Raw genomic sequence first — 21,244 nt, 5'->3', positions numbered from 1 at the left:
CTGGTTGGACACGTACCTCCACTCTTTCCTATCCTGAGCTAAACTTCGCATTTCCCTAAAACTAGAACAGCCCACATCCTTAACTATCTGCGAACAGTAATCTAATCTAGGTCTACCTCTACCCCTCCTAACTCCTGTTTCTGCCTCTAATATGTCTCTGACTATACCTCCATGCCTGAGAAGGTGTCCTACCAACCTATCTCGCATATTTATTACTGACATCTATAGAGTCCTCCGTTCTCCTATACCTTCTGAAGAGGTATTTCATTTCTAACCTTCTCTATCCACGGTATCCTCATCATTCGTCTGTAACACCACATTTCAAACGTTTCTATGCCTTCGTTTTGATCGGCTTTTCATTAAATACCACCCTTACCAACATCCTAAACCACATTAAGTCCCTCTAAAAAAATCGTTTAAACACTAAACCAATGATAAATTAATTCTTGGTTAACGGATTTCAACGAGGGGTTGAGTTGAAACCGTTGAGTCAAGTCTGTAATGTTTATAAACCCTAAAAGTATGCAAAGTGATAAAATCGTTATCGTAATTATTGTTAATGAAAACCTGATATACCAGCGAGCGACAGAAATTGTAACAGTTCGGGCATACTGATGTATTCTTGTACATAAGAAAAAGTGTAAACAGAAGAACTCTATAGAAATAACAAGTAATTTAGTATAGTAATCAATAAATACTACAAATTAGGACAAATAGTAAATTTTCACTAGGTAGATTTTTTGTTATACCTATTGTTTCGGCACAAAAGACTACTGCCGTCACTTTGTATATATTCTTAAGTTTAGACAGGTAGTAGTATAGTTTTGTAAGTATTTGTGTACAGCATCATATTGTCATAGTCATTGTATTATATTATTGTAGGTCGTTAGTCTTAAGTAGGTATGTAAGAAAAACCAAATTTAGGAAATTAAGTGTAAATACCAACAATAAGTTTATGGCTTCGACCACTGTACCGTTCAGGTAATTGTTAGTACTCGGAAGCCCCGAAATCTGATCTGCTTCAATCTCAGCGTGTAAATAGTTTATGTACATCAATATATAATTAGTTAATCTTGGTACCTAACGCATAGTAACTAAAATATACCTAATTTTAAGTAAATAAGGTTTGAGCAGCTCTCACCCTGCTTTCTTCCATTTTGGAAGATAATATAAGAACAAAAATTTACGACAGAAGGAGAGTTCATTCTTGACCAGCTGAGAAACTAGTTCTCTAAAACAATTAATATTCAAAATAAGTCTGTTCTGCGACTAGCTGAGGCAATTCCTCCTAAACATTAATTTAATTATACTAATTTCTAAGTTTATGTAAATAAATAGTTACTTCTGGTCGTGTATGTTTACTATAAACTTGCTGGTCCTTCGAGTTTTTAAGTGGCACAGCAGTACACCCGTTATGGAAGTTTTTTAATTATCCAACATAAAAAACACCTATTGTAACACCACCCCTGCCTTTTCAATTTTCGCGCCTAACTTGCCGGCTAGTTCGTCGCGTCACCTGACTACCCTCGTCGATAGAGCCACCGTCGATTTCCGATGATACCGCTCCACACCCCTTCCAACGAAGTGGGAGCATAGAGCCCGCACCACCCTTCTCACTGCCCCTTCTCTACGCAGGGGCTATTTAAGAAACTGCTACCCCATGCCATTCCCGTCTGGGGCTGCGCCCTTCCCCATCGCCTAAAACTTTACAAGGTACATACATGCGGATTCTTTGCTCCGCACTTAACTACCCGTGGTTCGTCAGAAACACCCAAATTCTGATTGAAACCGGCCTGCCTTCTCTCCCCGAGGCTGCAATCACATACGCGGCAAATCTTCGGGCCTCAGTATCAGGCCACCCAAACCCCACCATCTCGGCACTCTCCAACTTCGCACCGAAACCCAACGACCGTTTCAGAAGGCCCTGTCACCTTCTACAATGAGCCGCCCTCTCCCGCTCAAATTTATTTCCTAGTTTCGCTTTTTAGCGCGAGTGTCCACCCACCACATCAGANATCTCTCGACGCGATAGAAATCATAATTAAAGTTTTTACCGATCTAATTTACGATGTAGAAAGGAACAGCTTCCTGAAGGCATCTAACATCTCTTCATCGGAACCTTGACTTCTTCAACCTTCTGCTAGTGAAAGTAAGAACCTGTATCACAATTTGGATGAAAAACTGATCTGTGAATCAAGTGCAAACAGAATAACAAAAGTTCTTTTAGAACTTCAAGGCTAATTATGTTGAAGAATAATTTAAAATTTCTCAGTTATTACAAGAACGCAAGAAATAATTCCGATAAATTGAATAAGTTGTTCCGTTACAGTACAGATTGATTAATATTAAGATAAGGGTCGAATGTCGCCATCTACTGATATTTTCCGTTAACTACAATACAACGTAAAGCTCTTGTCAAACATAATAAATACGAAAATTAGCAAACAGATGTCAAAATACTGTCAAATAACTTGAAATGTATCCAATTTAAATAATGTAAAAATCAATTAATTACCACCTGATTGGTGATTGCATTCTGCTTGAGTTTAGATTGTTTTAAGACCTACGATAAGCAACAAACAGTTTCAATTAAGTACATTGTAAAAGGTTTAGTTATCCGGTAGCAGATCAAGTTAGTGGCTATATTTGATTGAGAAAACGAACAAAATCTGTTTCCTTAACTAATTGTATTAAGGGTCTGCTTCCAAAGTTGGATGGTTTATTGCAGAAAAGTACCGAACCCATTTAATTTATCTAAACGAAGCTAACGTAAGAGATTCGTGTAAAAAACAAAATGATTCAGTCAGCAGTGCGCTTAGGCCGTTTGCATATACTTTTTAACGAAGTACGCTCGCGATCTACCTACGTAAGGCTAATTACGCCAAGCAGGCACCTAACTGGGAACGATGGTCGTCCATTTTAAGAAACGATTAGCAGTTCCTTGCTAAAACTACTCCAGTACTAATTAGCAGCCATAATCAGGAAAGATAAATTAATATTGTAAACACCGTAAATCTTTGCCGAACGAATTAATGGGTTTTAAAATACATACCTGAATTTTACTAACGAAATAGAGTGCCTATCTAAACACCCGATAGTGTTAGCATAGCATAATGGAATCTCCGAAATATGTGAACAGATATTAACAATTATTATAGGCCATCGCTTAGCGTGAACAAACTAAACCTTCGGTTATAGAAACGAATATCTATTAGCCTTAAAAATTGATATTTCGGAATTGCCAGTACCGTAAATCCGCAATATAGGCTGATAAGAATTATAGATTATTTATTGAATGAAAAAAAATCACACTGTAACACCACCCCTGCCTTTTCAATTTTCGCGCCCAACTCGCCGGCTAGTTCGTCGCGTCACTCGACTACCCTCGTCGATAGAGGCACCGTCGATTTCCGATTGATACCGATCAACACCCCTTCCAACGGAGTGGGAGCATAGAGCCCGCACCACCCTTCTCTACGCAGGGGCTATTTAAGAAGCTGAACAAGCAAAGAGAGTTGTTGGCCACTCTTCTAACAGCTCCTCTAGACTGAGCATCCTTCGGAGTCTAGTCTACCTGGAAATTAGTAGAGACCAACGCCTACTGCACCCCTTGGGTCAGTCTTGCTTCGCGCGCGCCTCCGGCCTGGTTAAGTGTAACGGTTATCCTAGACTGCCTTAGAGATAGTGATAGTTGTTAAGTTAAGTTTAAACATTGTTTGTTTTCTGTGTAAATAAATCTGTTAAACTCTTTAGACATTTCGTTATTCTAAATATTACCGCGAGTTCCCCAAAAGAACGCGTAATACTATTAAATTATTACTGCTGGTGTTTGTGTTTTCTTTTTCTCCAGTAGAATTACCGAGCGTCATTATCCGATACCCGGCCAGATCCTAAAAATAGGCCGCATCCGCCGGGTACCGAATCCAAAATGGGTACCCTACTTTCATTGCATGTACCTATTCTCTACCATTTAAATAACATGATAATGGGCCTAAAACAGAGTACGTTGACTCCATAATTTATTGCGAATGACGTTACTATAAGTGACATACAATAAAGTATTAAACTAAAAGAATTCATTTGTACGTTACATACATATAATACACGAAAAAACACAATTCGTTAAAGATTTTGAGATCAGCGCAGTGTAGTGATGAAAACTTCTAAACACTGCTTAAAGGACAAAAATTTACAAATTCGTGCCAAGGACTAGAGTTTCGGGAAAAACATTAACTGTTGTACACATAAATAGAAACATGTGCTACGAGGTGTGGCAGAAACATAATGAGACTGTCACAGCTAAGGTGTACTACAGGCGTCCTTTTCATATGGCTTGCACACGGTTTCGTTCTAAACCTTATGTCACTATAATGCAATCCTGCAGAGTGTGATAAGTAAAACGCTATTTTTGTATTGTATTATGAAAAATGAAACACTGGAGTTTGGAGTAATGATGCGTCATTACATTTTGTGTAAAACTTAATAACCGTGTAACCTAACCTTACAAAACGTAAGTACTACATACACATCCATCGCAACTGCTACGCTCTAAGTTCAATTAGATAACTCGATAGTACTCGTACTTTTTTGTGCAGTAACATCGAAAACAACCATGGTATGGTACAAGTAAATCGCAATAATCCTCGGGCCCACACATAAAGAGGTTTATGATAACCTAACCGCTGACTTCGTTTTTTTTTATGGTAAGTCAGACAACTCTTTTGTTTGCGAAAACTGCGTGTAGCAGAGCGTTTTGTTTGGGTATCCTCGTCGCAAGCTTATTATAAAAGACGAAAACATACTGTCGGACAAATATATTGACTTTTTTGGCACGCTCGCCACCCCGAGCATGACGTCGTAAAATTTAGTGTCTCCCATCTGATTTTTTCAGAATCGTTTAATAAAAACATTTAAAATAAACCAGCAACGTTATACGAAAATTTTTTAGGAAAGTATTTGCTGACTCCCTATATTCGAAAAAATTTCATGTAGAACACATATTTATCCGACAATAGATACGTTTCTTCGCTATATAAAAATAAAAAACACTTTCGATTGAAAGAGATACTGTATTTAGGTCATTCCTTTTTATAACCAAATCAATGAATTTACAAAGAGATTCAAAGAAAACGCCCCCTTATAGACAATTTTCCCAACTATAAAAAAGTTGTCCGGCGTAATACACAAAGTCATAACGGTTTGGGCTATCACAAACTATTTAAGATGTAGACCCAAAAAACCATCAGAACAATTTAAACCTCTACACTATTATAGATTATCATAAAATAAAAACGCATAATATGTACAAAAACTAGCGACCCGCCCCAGCTTCGCACGGGTGCAATGCTGATACTAAATATGTATATTTTGTTTTTTTTAGATTATTATCGAGAAGGGGAAATCTTCAAAAGATACCCCCTAAACATGCTAAATATACTACAGAATGTCTTTATATACAACATTCACAGTTTTTTTGTCATTAGACAATACAAACCGGCCTCCCGGCCGGTACCGCCGCAACCGCTATGTCCCTGCATTTTAAATCTGTAATATCTTCGAAAATATTCATTTAAATTACATGCTGTAAAGGGCCATATTGATCTATATTAAATGCACAATGTATTTAAGGTACTTAATTGGATAAGAATTAATGCTGTATTGCCTACAATCGCTTCGTAAATAAGTCATTATTTCTCATAAAAAGTAAAGGATAAAAATGGTTATTGTGGGTTATCCCTAAGAGATAGACATATACCATCCCGGACTTTTTTGTAGACCCTTTTAAGATGTACAATATTGTAGTACATTATTTTGATCTATCTCGTAGGGTTCAGCCAGCGTTTGCAATGTAAGCGCAAAATATATGTTTATTTACGACATCACATTAGAAACCTCTAAAATTATCAGTGTTTCTCTACTATATTATGCATGTATTATACATATAAACCTTCCCCTTGAATCATTCTATCTTTTAAAAAAGACCGCATCAAAATCCGTTGCGTAGTTTTAAAGATTTAAGCATACATACAGACAGACAGCGGGAAAGCGACTTTGTTTTATACTGTATAGTGATAGTGATAATACGGCTAGGAACACCCTCCTTACCTATCTACGGCCATGGGAATGTTTATGTGGTATACCTACTAATCTTTTGCCTCTGTAAAACAAAAATACTGGTATGCAAGAGAAAAAACGTAGGAAAAGAGCAAATATAAAGATAGGAGACGAAAAATTAGAAGAAGTAGCTGATCTGGGAATACATATAAATCAGGACGAACGGAGTAGTAGGGATTTAAAGCAGAGGATAGCGCAGGGTAGAGTCGCCTTCACCAAAAAGACGTCACTTCTATGCTAGCGAATGGTTACATTAGAAATTCGAAAAAGGTTGTTAAAGGTGTATGTTTGGAGGGCAACACTGTACGGTTCGAAACATGGACGGTGGGCGTTGCGGAAAAGAAAAAGTTAGAAGCGTTCGAAATGTAGTGTTACAGGCGAATTATGAGGATACCGTGGATAGAGAAGGTTAAAAATGAAGAGGTATTAAAAAGACTAGGAGAATAGAGGACTCTATGGAAGTCAATAAGAAATAAGCGAGATAGGTTGGTAGGACACCTTCTCAGGCATGAAGGTCTACTCAGAGACATATTAGAGGCAGAAACGAGAGTTAGGAGGGGTAGAGGTAGATCAAGATTGGATTACTGTTGGTAAATAGTTACGGATGTGAGTTCTTCTAGTTTTAGGAAAATGCGAAAATTAGCTCAGGATAGGAAGGAATGGAGGTGCGTGTCCAACCAGTCTTAGGACTGATGACCTTCTGATGATGATATGTTCTATGTACTGTTATGTTAGCATCACTTACTTTTACCTCATTATTTGTAATAATTCTTAATGACTTACATTTAGTATATAAACTACTAAAAACAATAGATTAGTTTAGTTCTTAATTATTAGATCTACGTTTTGGGCCTGTATCATTTTTAATAAATTCTTTTAAATTACTACTCTTTTTGTGTAATATCGACTAGTTCAGTGATGTGTTGCCGAAAGATTAGTTTTTAGATACGAAGACTTAATTGTTCTATTATTGAAAAGCACCGTAGTTTTACATTGAAAGGCAACATTCCTGGTGTAAAATAAAAGTGTTTTTACAATAATTAAGAGGAACCCCCAGATAAACGTGCCTGGGACAACAACAACCAACGTATTGTGTACGCCAATCATCAAGAACCCTTCGAAACAGTACTCAAAGTCGCGACGTAACAGTACCTACATCCGCAAGTTAAAGCACAATTTTATAATTGTCATCGTTACAACCAACGTTTAAGGTATACCTATAACTCTAATAATAAAGATATATCGTATATCCCGTACGTTTTAGGTACTATACATTCTGGCAGCCTTCCAGATTTGTATTTTCAGTGCGTTACAAATAGACACAAAATCTAGCACGAAAGAGAAATACCGAATGTGAGTTCCTGTTGATATTTTGGTAAATAACGTTAAAATTACTAAAATAAATACAAAGATTAAAATGTCGCAACCACAGTTTCCATTAAAATAAATATTTTATGATTATTTAACATTATCTAAAACAGAATAGGTAGTAAAGTAATTTAAAAAAATAGATATCTATATACGAAAGCGCTTTGATGTAGGTAGGTCTAATAAAAAATGAGCCGAACCTCAAAAAATTAAAAAATACGGTAATAATTAGTCTCTAGATATTAAATCCTGATTAATTAATGAATGCACTACATTCTTGAGAGCTTCTTGGTGTTCATAAAATAAATTGTAAAAGATGCCATACATTTTACATGATAGACAGGGCCGTCTTTAACCTATTGGAGGCCCTGGCCACAAAAACCTACCGGGGCCCCTACAGCTTTGACAGAGTATTATTTTGGTTTATCAACAATTATTTGTTTTTTTATTTGGAAAAGTAACTTTTATCATTCTCAGGTTGGTGCCCTTCAAGTTTTCAGATATGCAAAATCGTCAACCAGTTGTTCAAAGTCTATGTCGTTGAACAAATTCCATTCTATGAACATTAGCAACAAACTGGTCAACCTTTCTTGAAGCATTGTTCTTCTTAATTCATTTATTTTTTTCCGTTTAGAGAAGGAGCGTTCGCCACAACAATTAGTTATCATTATGTTTAAAAAGATTCTCAAATCAATTTCTACATTTGGATATGTGTCCAATAGGTATATCTACTTTTAATCTCTTTCCATCTCAGAGTTATCAAAAAAATCTGGCGTCAACTGCTAACTCTTATTCTTTGAGACAAATCCTCGTAGTGAGATTTAGCATTTTTCTCTTTGGCGGGTGATTAGAAGTAATAAAATTTGAGAGTATATAAATGATTGAAGAAGCACCTACTTTTAGGTATGGTCGCGCTTATAGCATGCAAAAGCGATTATGCAAGTAGATATTCTAATCAGAAATTATTGATTAATTAATAATAATAAAAACATCATAAGTTTGGCTTATTGGTTCCTGCGATTTCACGAAAAAAATTGACAAATCGCACATTGATTTGCGAATCAGTCTACATATAAACGTAACGAGGAGACATACGTTTTAAAGCAAGTTCAGTGACATACTTTATTTATAATAATATTCAATGAAAAAGGTGTTTAGTCACCCTAAGAGGCGATGATCATTCAAAGAAACTCAGCATACCAAACAATAAGTGATAAATTCGGAATATTATTACCAGCAATTAGAACACTTAAAGACAGCAAAACTGAATAATAAAAAAGTAGGAAACTGAATTTTCCTTAAAAATCNTGACATACTTTATTTATAATAATAATCAATTAAAAAGGTGTTTAGTCACCCTAAGAGGCGATGATCATTCAAAGAAACTCAGCATACCAAACAATAAGTGATAAATTCGGAATATTATTACCAGCAATTAGAACACTTAAAGACAGCAAAACTGAATAATACAACAGTAGGAAACTTAATTTTCCTTAAAAATCCGAACAAACATTCCAGACAAACCATTACTTTCTTCGCATGCTTTTCGAGCACATTACTGATTAACGTACTAGTCGAATGCCCCACACCGAGATACCTAAAATTAATTTTTTTTTTGAGCATTTTAAAATCTCCACATAAATAACTTTGGGTGCTTACAATACAAAAAACGGTTGTCAGGAACAAACCATAGAAAGCCTGAAAAACACAAAGGCTCTTAAAGTAAATTATTATTTTCCTGGTCTCAGTTTTCACTGGTGACTTTGACTAATGCCAAAGAACCTCACTCACACCTTTTGCGATATAATATGGAAACTGTTTGTCTATAATTATGTCTCTATCCCAATAATGCTTGGCTAAGTGGTTTTCTAATACATTTTGTGGTTTGCATTTATACTACGGCTCCATCTGATCTATGACTTTAAACTTTTTGGCTAACAGCTAGTATATCTGTTTACAACATTATTATACCTGTCGATGTATTGTCGGCTAGCTAAAAATGAGCAACCCCCATGGTGTGGTCAATTGTGTAAGAAGTAAGTTTACTTCTTGGAATTTAGTTTATCCCTTAGACTAATTTATTGGTTCGCTATCACAACAGCGACACCAGACGCATTAAGTTAAGAGCAGTCGAAAATGAAATGCATGGGACAAGCCAGGGAATAGTACCTGCGGGCATACATTTTGTAAACGCACGCATGAAGCCAATAAGCTCAGCTAAGATCTAATCATTCTTAGTGTGTGTGTGGTGTTTCGTGCATGTGATTTTAAAAAAGAAAGGACTGAATTGTGCTGAATTGTTATAGTTGTGGAAATAATCCACAATTACCGGTGAGGTTACTCACACAGCATTTCCATGTTCACCTAAATATCAGAATTACTAAATTGTTTTTGATTTCATTTACGTTTTGTTTTGGCATTTTTGCTTTATTTCATTAAACAGATTAGAATCCAATTACCTAAGCCGTACAATTCTCATTAAGAAGTGACGCTATTACGGAGTGTTTGAGCCGTTAGCGAAAATCATTTGATTATTAATTACCTGACGGAGTTCTTGAGCCGTACAAGGTGCTGTTGTGGACTGTTTGAGTCACACAGCTTGTTAAAATCCTTTAAGCATTAATTACCTGACGGCGTGCTTGAGCCGTACAGGTACTGTTGTGGAGTGTTTGAACCACACAGCGTGTTAAAATCATTTAAGCATTAATTACCTGATGGAGTGCTTGAGCCGTACAGGGTGCTGTTGTGGACTGTTTGAGCCACCCAGCGTGTTAAAATCCTTTAATCATTAATTACCTGACGGAGTGCTTGAGCCGTACAGGATGCTGTTGTGGAATGTTTGAGCCACACAGCGTGTTAAAATCCTTTAAGCATTAATTACCTGACAGAGTGCTTGAGCCGTACAGGATGCTGTTGTGGAGTGTTTGAGCCACACAGCATGTTAAAATCCTTTCACCATTACTTTATTTTACCACTGACCCCGTTGCACTGCAGGGTACGTATTTTTGTTGTTAGTAGTTTAACACTCGTGGGTGACAGACACGATGTGCTCCATAGGTTGTAGTTTTAAACAGAGAAACTTACTTTGGTGAAAGTATATAAAACAAATGGAATTTAGGCGAACTGGTCGCTCATACTTTTGTTTTGTTCCAGGTATTTCGCACGTCGTGTCACCTTGTACTGAGGCATCTTCCATGTAACAATCAGTTTTAGCTTTGTTTTGGTAAAATAGTTCCTGTATATTGTTTTTCCTTTTTTTTTTTGATAAATATATTTTACTTTAATTAATATCTTNTCTAACCTTTTCTACCCACGTTATCCTCATCATCCGCCTATAACGCCACATTTCGAAATTTTTAAAATTTTGTTAATTAATAATAAATTACCTACTGAATATTTTGCCGAATTCAATTTTTATTTTCTTTTTTCACTGATATTCTAATGGGGAAGAGGGGAAGGTCCAATTTGCTTTTATTTAAAAAGACTTTAGAAAACCGTATTTTATACGAAAAAGCTGAGCTGGAAGTTCTATTGTTTTATTCAAACAATAGTTATTTAATTTTTATTCGAATTACTAGAAGGAAGGTAAAAATAGTATACCTACGTATTTTTCTGTCAGAAACATTTCTCAAAATGTTGGAATGTGCACAATAAATGCGAAATTTCAACTTCATTATCGAGAAATTTCCCAACGGTCTTTCAACTTTCTAGTGTTTTTTTCGTGTGAATGCTCCCACAGCATTAAGGAAGTGAAAAAACAGATATACGTACGTATCTCGTAAGTAATTAATATATGCAATCGTTTTAGAAATAATCGATAATTGTGGGAACAGTTTTCATTATTCTATCGTACTTAATATATCTACAGTTGAGTTACAAAGTTGATATGCTACTCAATTATAAAGTGTTGCTACCCCTTCAACCATGTTTTAAGAGACTAAGCAATTATTTAAAATTTTATCCAGTTGTAATTATTAAGTAAATTCTATATAACATAGCGTGCAACCATTTTTTGAGTAAATTATATATTTCTATTCGGCAGTAAATATTGGTTTTTATATTACTTTTTAAAACAAACGTACATAGGTACTTAAAAACCAACACTAATTGCTATTGATACATCAACATTTGGTATGTCTTTTTTAATGTATAGTTTAATCGATCTATGGAAATGTCTAACAAATTCACGAAAGTCGAAAAAACAGTTTTTCGCTATTAGGTTTGGTGTTTTCGCTGAAATTTTTTGGTTTCGATAAATATGAAATTAAAAAAATTACAACTAAAAATTACACCAAACCTCTAAATCTTGACGTTTTTGAGGTGTCATTTTTTGTAGGTACGTAAAATTTAAAAACCCAAACTACAAATAATTGCGCGATAGTATATCTGCAAATCTTAACGAAGAAAAATACTCTAAGTTGTTGGTGAACTGTATACGAACAATTTTATGAAAACGCTTTTGTTTTTACAGAAACCAAAATTTCACGAATTTTTTTTAAAATTTCACGCCAAAAAAAAAAACTGAATTTTCAGATACTCAAAACCAATATTTTTATCAAGTAACAGGTTTTAAGTTGTTTAATGAAAAGTTAATAAACAGAAAAACACGGAAATCGGANGTTTCGATAAATATTAAATTAAAAAAATTACAACTAAAAATTACACCAAACCTCTAAATCTTGGCGTTTTTGAGGTGCCATTTTTGTAGGTACGTAAAATTTAAAAAACCAAACTACAATTAATTGCGCGATACTCTACATTGTTGATGAACTGTATACGAACAATTTTATGAAAACACTTTTGTTTTTGCAGAAACCAAAATTTCACGTATTTTTTTTAAAATTTCACACCAAAAAAAAAACTGAATTTTAGATACCCAAAACCAATATTTTTACAAGTAGTAACAGGTTTTAGGTTGTTTTAATGAAAAGTTAATAAACAGAAAAACTCGGAAATCGGAAAGAATGTTATTAATACCTACAAATTTCTCATTTAACCTTTTTTTTCGAACTCAACTTTTTGTTTTATTATTTATATGAAAATACGGCTAAAGCTGAAGGTATTTGTACGAATTTTTTAACAGCGTGTTTCGAGACCCAGTGTCATTCTTAGACTCTAATTGCGGAATTTTCAGCAACAGTGCTTCTTTAGATTAGCCTCGAATATTAAAAAAAAACTGAGAAAAATCTAATTGAAAGTTCGCCGAGTAATCCACGAAACATACATTTTTAAAATTTAAACAGGTAAATAAATACAACCCAGATGTGTATTAAAAAATATTCTAATAATTTTTTCGATTTTTGTATCCAAAAATGGNTTGGTTCCGATAAATATTAAATTAAAAAAATTACAACTAAAAATTACACCAAACCTCTAAATCTTGGCGTTTTTGAGGTGCCATTTTTGTAGGTACGTAAAATTTAAAAAACCAAACTACAATTAATTGCGCGATACTCTACATTGTTGATGAACTGTATACGAACAATTTTATGAAAACACTTTTGTTTTTGCAGAAACCAAAATTTCACGTATTTTTTTTAAAATTTCACACCAAAAAAAAAACTGAATTTTAGATACCCAAAACCAATATTTTTACAAGTAGTAACAGGTTTTAGGTTGTTTTAATGAAAAGTTAATAAACAGAAAAACTCGGAAATCGGAAAGAATGTTATTAATACCTACAAATTTCTCATTTAACCTTTTTTTTCGAACTCAACTTTTTGTTTTATTATTTATATGAAAATACGGCTAAAGCTGAAGGTATTTGTACGAATTTTTTAACAGCGTGTTTCGAGACCCAGTGTCATTCTTAGACTCTAATTGCGGAATTTTCAGCAACAGTGCTTCTTTAGATTAGCCTCGAATATTTAAAAAAAACTGAGAAAAATCTAATTGAAAGTTCGCCGAGTAATCCACGAAACATACATTTTTAAAATTTAAACAGGTAAATAAATACAACCCAGATGTGTATTAAAAAATATTCTAATAATTTTTTCGATTTTTGTATCCAAAAATGGTTCTTTTTAATAATCGTTAAGAACAACACCGTCCTTATTCTTATTATTTATTACTGATCTATTACATACCGTTTACAGTAATTACATTTCAATTTGTGTTAATTAAAAATATATGTTTCATCCAGTGCCCAGCAAACTTTTAATCACTACGAATATTTAAATGTACGTCACTGTATGTACGAGAAAGCCTGGACAGACCCTTGGGTTTCGAGAATTGATCTGTCTCGTTTCTAAGAATTTTCCATCAACAAATTTTGAACAGACTCTACCTTAGTAAGGCCTTGTCTCATTCATGAAATACTACAGTAGCAGCAAATACGCACTAGATGGCGATACACTGCATGTACTTGGATATTATGTAAACTCGCTCTCTAGGAGCCTCGTCGGTTTGGTCAACAATTTACCGAGCGGCATGGCCTAGAGGTTTAGACCATTGCTTGGCATTCGGGAGGACGCCGGTTCGATTCCGGGTCCGTCTGCCTTGGTCCAAGTTTATCTGTGGTTTCCTTGGATCACTTAGGCAAATGCCACAGATAATCTTTCATTCTCTTCTGTCTTCATTTCGTCCATCTCCTCTTTCTCACCCGAACCACCACCCGCCCATTCTCACGATTCCTGAAAGCAGGCTGAAGAGGGTCTTGCGCCCTACCTTTCGGCGTAGTCCGGAGGGACTGCCCGCCAACCAGCATTAGTGGCTGGTGGGAATGAAACACCCAAAAGTTTTTTTTTCAACAATTTATCGGCTGAAGAGGACCCTAGTTGGTCCTAGAACGGCCTGAGGTAGAGGGGTTTTAATCGGTAGATCCGAGGAATTCTTCCTCGGGAATCCGACACTACCCAGTCGTACGGCCGGCTGGGTGTCTTTTGAAGATTTCCCCTCTTCCACGAATACATAAAAAAAATCAACAATTTATCTTTCGCTTTTTAGCGCGAGTGTCCATCCAGCACTTCAGAGGTGGACCACCTACTTCGGTTTCCTCCCCATCACTCCTTTCTAACCACACTCTTAACCCATTTCTCATCTCAACCCTATCCCCAATCCTCAGCCTTCCACAGGGTTTATCTCCCCGCTCAAGAAGGGGTTTTAGTCGATAAGAATCCGACACTACCTCCCTTCCGGGGTGTCTTTTTGAAGATTTCCCCTCCTCGAGTACAATCTAAACAAAAAAAAAAGTCAACAATTTATCGAGATTGTCTGTGGTGCGCTGTATTCCTTCAAGAAGCATGCAAGTACGGTCGACTGGTGACATCCTCCTTATTCGATTAGGAGCGAACAGCGGTAGGAGTGCAAGCCGCTGACGTTACCGTTGTCATGGCAAGCCTTTGAGGCAGCAGAGAAAAATATAAAATAATTATAACAGAAATTACATTTATTTTGCGAGAAAAATAAGTCTCGATACTGTTAAAAAAAATAGGTCAAATGCCTCTTCACCTGTTTCACCCGAATAGCCCCCACTAGTAAACCAACAAAAAACCATATAAAATAAACAGAGGCAGTATTCATTTGAATGCAGAAGCTATTATTAAAAGTTTAAGTGACATTTTAAATTGATAGAAAAGTTAAATTATATTGTAGATTTGAGTTGCGTAAATTCTTAACTGGAATTAAATGAATTTGTCCTTTCAAGGCATAAATCATTTAACGTTTATAAAGCATAAGCGAATTTATATTTCTTTTCAATTAAGTACGCCTCAATTCGAGTTCGATCTGTTATTTACAGTTATTCAAAACGTTGCTAATTTTTCGTTAATTGTAAAAGGATAAATAAAATAATGTACTTATTTTTTTTTGTTAGCGTACCTACAGTAAATATAATTGTAGCGACTAACCAAAAATATCTAATATCGGGTTTTCTACTTATTAGTAAAATAACCGATCGGCAGGCAACCATCCGTGTGCGAAACCTAATAAATGCCCTTGTACAAGACGCATTTTCGTCATAAGCCGGTTCTACGGTGGGTAATAAGACTACTTTCACACAGTGCGATAACGACACGATTTACTACACGCGATTTGTCGTATCGTATCGGAACGCCGCGCCGCTTTTACGTCATGCAACTGAATTCCAAGTTGAAATGCGAGCCTAATCGAATGTTTGTCTTTTTTTTGTGAAAGACATGTTAATGGCTGCAAGTCGCGGTTAGCATTACTAGCATATCATACACGTGCGGCAGGAAAGAGTATCGGCTACCATGGACAACGACCCCTAACGATGCTTTCGCACATACGGTTTTCTAACGATAACCGTGCATTTGCTTTGCGTTCACACAGCACACGGTTTTTCACTTCGGGTTTAGTTTTCTCTTGATATGTGACCAAAATGGACTAAAGAATAAAACGCATGTTGTTAATAATGATATGGCATATTATTTTTAACATTATTTTTCCTATATCGTTTTGTTGCTTTCGTAGTATTACATCAAAGTCATCCTTCAGAATCCCACAAATTTCCTTCCAACCCTGTAATATCTTGTTTCTATTTTTAAATTCATCAGTGGTTTTATCCCATAACACTGGTCGCTGTTCAACAAATGTAATTAGCAACGCATTATCTATTTCAATAACCATTATTTCGATATACTATACAATACTAACTGAACAATTCAGAGAGAATTCTGAATACAATTTTTGCAGTGTGAACACACGGCATGTGGGCATACTTCTATACACTTGCTTGTCTCACTGTTACCGTACACGGCTACGGCTCCGTGCTGTTACAGTCCCCATGCCGTGTTGCGACGGCAGCCGTGTACGGCTCCGGCAGCAAACCGTGCTGTGTGAACGCTTGCATATAAACCAATGTATTACTATTATACACGGCACGGTTGCCGTGCACGGCAACGGCAAAAACCCGTATGGGTGAAAGAAGCGTAAGTTGGCGCGACACACGACATGTATGAAAGAGTACATTTGGTTGCATTGAACGACATTTGTTACTACGACGATTTTAATATCGGTTCGCATCAGTGTGAAAGCGTTCACTTTAAACACATTTATTTTGGATATACTTTTGTGTCGTTGCGATTTACTGCATGCAGTAATCGTGTCGTTACCGCACTGTGTGAAAGTGGCCTAATGTCTGCGTGTAAACGGCTCCGTCAACTCTAAAAAGCCATTGTGGTGGCGTGTGCAGTAAACTTTTCCCACATGAACCATACGACAAAAAAAAGGCACTTGAATGGTAGTTTGTAGACGACACTGGAGATTCGCCGGAAATAAACAGTTGCGAAGCTGCCGAGTACCAATTTCTTGACAAAAAAGCTAAGAATTTTGTTTTGATAAGATGTTTACAAAATTCTATCAAAATTAAGCGGATTCTAATTAACCGTAACAACGGATATTTTTCATTGCCGAAATAGCAGAAGCTCAAAACCAAACCCTACAGAAGGACGGTCGGTCTTAAAAATTAAAGTTTTTTATTATTCTTGTCCCATATTACTGGATTTTCTTCTGTTACACAAATAATCACTGGTAGATAGACAGCCTTTGTCAGCCTTTAAAAGCATGCATTTTCTTATGTAGGATTCATTTTTACACTTTTAGAATAATGTTTTCTCCTCCATTCCTACCCAAGTAGGAAATGCCAGACTTGACGACAAATCCAAACCTGGGTCAGTTGAGGGAAGTCAAACAGTCAAGTATGGGTTTGTTAATACCAAATCAAATTCACCAAGTTATATCCAATACTGGGTCACGAAGTATTAACCAAGATAGAAAGCGATGCAGTTGCCCAATTTTGGATTATTTTTGTTCATTATGTTTCAAGCTGTCCAATCTTGGGTTAATATCGTTCACCAAGTCTTGACACAATATGGGCTGCTCAATTTTGGGTTAATACTGCTCGCTAATTCTTGGTCCTGTATTGCTTGCCAAATTTTTTGCTAATATTGCCAAGTCTTGCTTCAGCACTGGCAGAGCAGTCGTGGACCAAGCATGCCAAACAGGCTTGTACCAAAGTGAGAAGCTAAGCATTTGCCAATATTGGTTGCCAATCTCGGACCAGAATTGAACAATTTTGGGCTAAGCTTGGACTAAGTGCGGTCCTGGCATGGTTTCCTACATGAATACTCTGCCTAATTTTTAGTACCTACATACCAAATTTGTTGCTCAATTTAATAAATGATATTACGCTGGACGAAAGGTTATACGCTTCTAATTACTATAAACTGTATCTATGTAGGTAATTTTAACTAATATGGAACTGCGATCTGCGATCCTGTATGACGGCAATGATGTGTTTGCAGTCGAAATTTTATTGACCGGTCTGAGTTTTTAATATCATTCATCACAAAAATATTAGAGGTACTTTAAAATCTCATGGGCCGCAAAATGCGCAGTGGGCGTATATTTCAAAGACATTGACGCGACTGTTTACCATATACACCATGCACGGTCAAGAACGGAGCTCAATGTAAACTGTAAAGTTTACAGTTTATATTTACAGTGTAAACAATTTTTGTCACTACGCAATTCAAAGTCATGTTCCAAACGATTTTGAATTACTTCTAATTAATCGTAAGAGTCACGTGTACTATTTTGTAATTATTTGTCTATTTCAATGGTATTAGGTGGAGTACACGGGATGGCAAACATTCGATTTATCCAGGACGTCAAAAGTTATCGCCCCAACCCTGGGTACTGTAATGTCCCGTCTTGATTTAGACGGACTACGGGCCTAATTAAATTTGCGTAGTTAGTTAGATGAAATAATAAGAACACAAACTTGGATTATCGGTTTATTGGCTATGTTTGGTTCTTAATCTGAATTAACTGGTATAAAGATGAATCTATTTTTACTGGTTTAAAGGATGAATTAATATTTACTGGTTTTACTGAATAATCAATCTTGTCTGGTATAACTAAAGAATCAATATTTTACTGGTATAACTGAATTATCAATAATAATGTCTATATAGTACAGTCTAAGTATTTAAAGCTAATCTATATACAAGGGGTAAGTGGGGTGGTGACTACTATTGGTTGAAACTAGGAATTGGAAAGTGGTAGGCGTTGTGAAATTCTAAGTAAAGGAAAAAGGTCGGTTCTGGAGCTACATACAAATACAATCCTAAACTAATCAGATTCGTTACAGTGTGCCCCGAATATCGAGGGACAACTGTCATAAAGCTATACGTCATAAATTTAAAAAAACTGCCTGTCTATCAAACGCTCAAAGGCTCAGCAGGAACAGTCTAAATTTTCTAAATAGTAAAAGTTTTATACACTATACATGTAATTGATGAACCGGAACAGGTACCATAGTAAAATAAAAAATGCCATTTAAACAATATTATGTTGTTACACTTACCGATGTTTCGTACAGTTTCTTCAGTTCTTCGTAAAGCCACATTTCAACGGCTAGTCGTTTCCTTATTAGGCTCATTTGATGGTTTCCGTATTTGGCAGTAAGAAATTTTTCTCTCCTTTCTTTTACTTCCCCTTTATCACTAAAGTTTACGTGTAGGCCGGCCTTTGACGGAGATCGCTGTGAGCGCACTTCATGTGCCAAAATACCTGACGATGGTGTTGAACCATTTGTGTAACTAGTACTCAATCCACATTCCATTTTTAATTTCTGAAATAAAACAAGCTTGTAAATTACTTTGTTCGCAAACCCTATTTATAAACAATATAACAACAACAATTTATAAACATCCTATACTACCATCATGTAATAAANCAATACTATCAAATTTTATAATTGACCATACTTTCAAATGGTAATAGTTTGGAACTCCCGCTTTTGTTCTTACGCCTCCTGCTTTTTGGAGCTGCCACCTACAGTTTTTTATAAAATCTGTCTGGCAACACTGGGGACAATGGCGACGAGAAAATGACATTACTAGTTATTGAGTAGACCAGTCATTATTTTCATGGAAAATGTAATGTTTTTGTTTGGAAAAACTCCTCCGACTATATATGAGTTTCAAAAGGTCAATCTTTCTTTTTATTTGATACCTAAAATTTCTATGTACTGAATTTATTGACAAAAATAGAAATTCTAAAGCTCATAAAATGCCTATAAGGGATGTACGGTTTTTATTAATTCTGAAACCACACCAACGCTTCTCCTTACAGACGAAACTCCCTCAGAAAAGGCTTCTTTGTCATAAATCCTATCAAACAATGCGGTTTATAACATAGGCAAGACATATACGAGAACATATAAACAATATGTTTTTTAAATAAATATTATAAATAGTCTAAATCAAAATCAGTATTCTAAGACAGCACCTGAATAAATAAAACCAATAAATATCATAATTAATTATAAGACGACACGAAAACGAATGTACACTATGTCTGATGAACACTCTGAAAAAATTAAGGAAGTACAAGGTACATGGTAATACACATAAGCATAAGAGTAATAACCTTACCGAAAGCCCCAACTGCTTCGGCAATTTTAGAAAATACTACAAATGGCGCAGTAAACGCCATCTGTAGCACGATGCTACATTTTAAGATTACGTATGCTCCAACAAGGTCCACTTGTGTGGATATCTACTTGCTGAAAACGNCTGCGACGCGCTGATGAGATCCAAAAAGATCGAAATCGCGATCCGCGTCTGGCAGTTTTGACAGAATACAGACCACTTCGAATTATTTTATTTGAAAGGTTGTATGTTTGTAATTACTATAAACTGTATCTATGTAGATAATTTTAACTAATATGGAACTGCGATCTACAAAGCTAAATGACGGCAATGATGTGTTAGCAGTCGAAATTTTATTGACCGGTCTGAGTTTTTAATATCATTCATCTCAAAAATGATAGAGGTACTTCAAAATCTCATGGGCCGTAAAATGCGCAGTGGGCATATATTTGAAAGACATTGACGCGACTGTTCACCATATATATCATGCACAGCAATATTTTGTAATTTGTTGTCTATTTTCAATGGTATTTGGTGGAGTACACGGGATGAAAAACATTCGATTTATCCAGGACGTCAAAAGTTATAGCGCCAACGCTGGGTACTACAGTAAAATAAAAAATGTCATTTAAACAATATTATGCTGTTACACTTACCGATGTTTCGTACAGTTTCTTCAGTTCTTCGTAAAGCCACATTTCAACGGCTAGTCGTTTCCTTATTAGGCTCATTTGATGGTTTCCGTATTTGGCAGTAAGAAATTTTTCTCTCCTTTCTTTTACTTCCCCTTTATCACTAAAGTTTACGTGTAGGCCGGCCTTTGACGGAGATCGCTGTGAGCGCACTTCATGTGCCAAAATACCTGACGATGGTGTTGAACCATTTGTGTAACTAGTACTCAATCCACATTCCATTTTTAATTTCTGAAATAAAACAAGCTTGTAAATTACTTTGTTCGCAAACCCTATTTATAAACAATATAACAACAACAATTTATAAACATCCTATACTACCATCATGTAATAAAATTATTGGTGCGATAAGGAATTACGACAGGGACAGTGGCGACGAAAAGATGACATTACTAGTTATTGAGTATACCAATCATTATTTTCATGGAAAATGTAATGTTTTTGTTTGGCAAAACTCCTCCGACTATATTGGGTGTCTCGTGAGGAGCCGAGTGCATCACTAGCGTCTCACTCTCGCGTCCCCTACCACCTTCCCACTCACTTTTTATTCTTCTGTAGCGCGCTTCTGATTGGTTACTTTCATTAATTAATTACTAATTATCTACTTTACAAAAAAATTTCAAGCATGGATTTTTGGGCTCAGAATTTTTTTCTCTTTCGATCCCAACAATTGGG

At 35.7% G+C, this 21,244-nt stretch overlaps 1 protein-coding gene across 1 annotated transcript in view; it reads right to left on the bottom strand.

Annotated features, from left to right (window-relative positions):
- The window catches only part of LOC108736789 (protein phosphatase 1 regulatory subunit 14B), a 71,485-nt gene extending 52,414 nt beyond the window's left edge, over positions 1 to 19,071 (bottom strand). Inside the window, exon 1 of the mRNA XM_018469363.2 lies at positions 18,809 to 19,071. Within this exon, the coding sequence (XP_018324865.2) occupies positions 18,809 to 19,066 (258 nt within the window). The 5' untranslated portion in view covers positions 19,067 to 19,071. The remainder of the gene's footprint in view (positions 1 to 18,808) is intronic.
- Between the last annotated feature and the right edge of the window lie 2,173 nt (positions 19,072 to 21,244).

This window comes from Agrilus planipennis, unplaced genomic scaffold (assembly GCF_000699045.2).
Source record: "Agrilus planipennis isolate EAB-ADULT unplaced genomic scaffold, Apla_2.0 scaffold193, whole genome shotgun sequence".
In the NCBI taxonomy this organism is placed as follows: domain Eukaryota; kingdom Metazoa; phylum Arthropoda; class Insecta; order Coleoptera; family Buprestidae; genus Agrilus; species Agrilus planipennis.
This window is presented reverse-complemented; position numbering and strand designations above follow the sequence as displayed.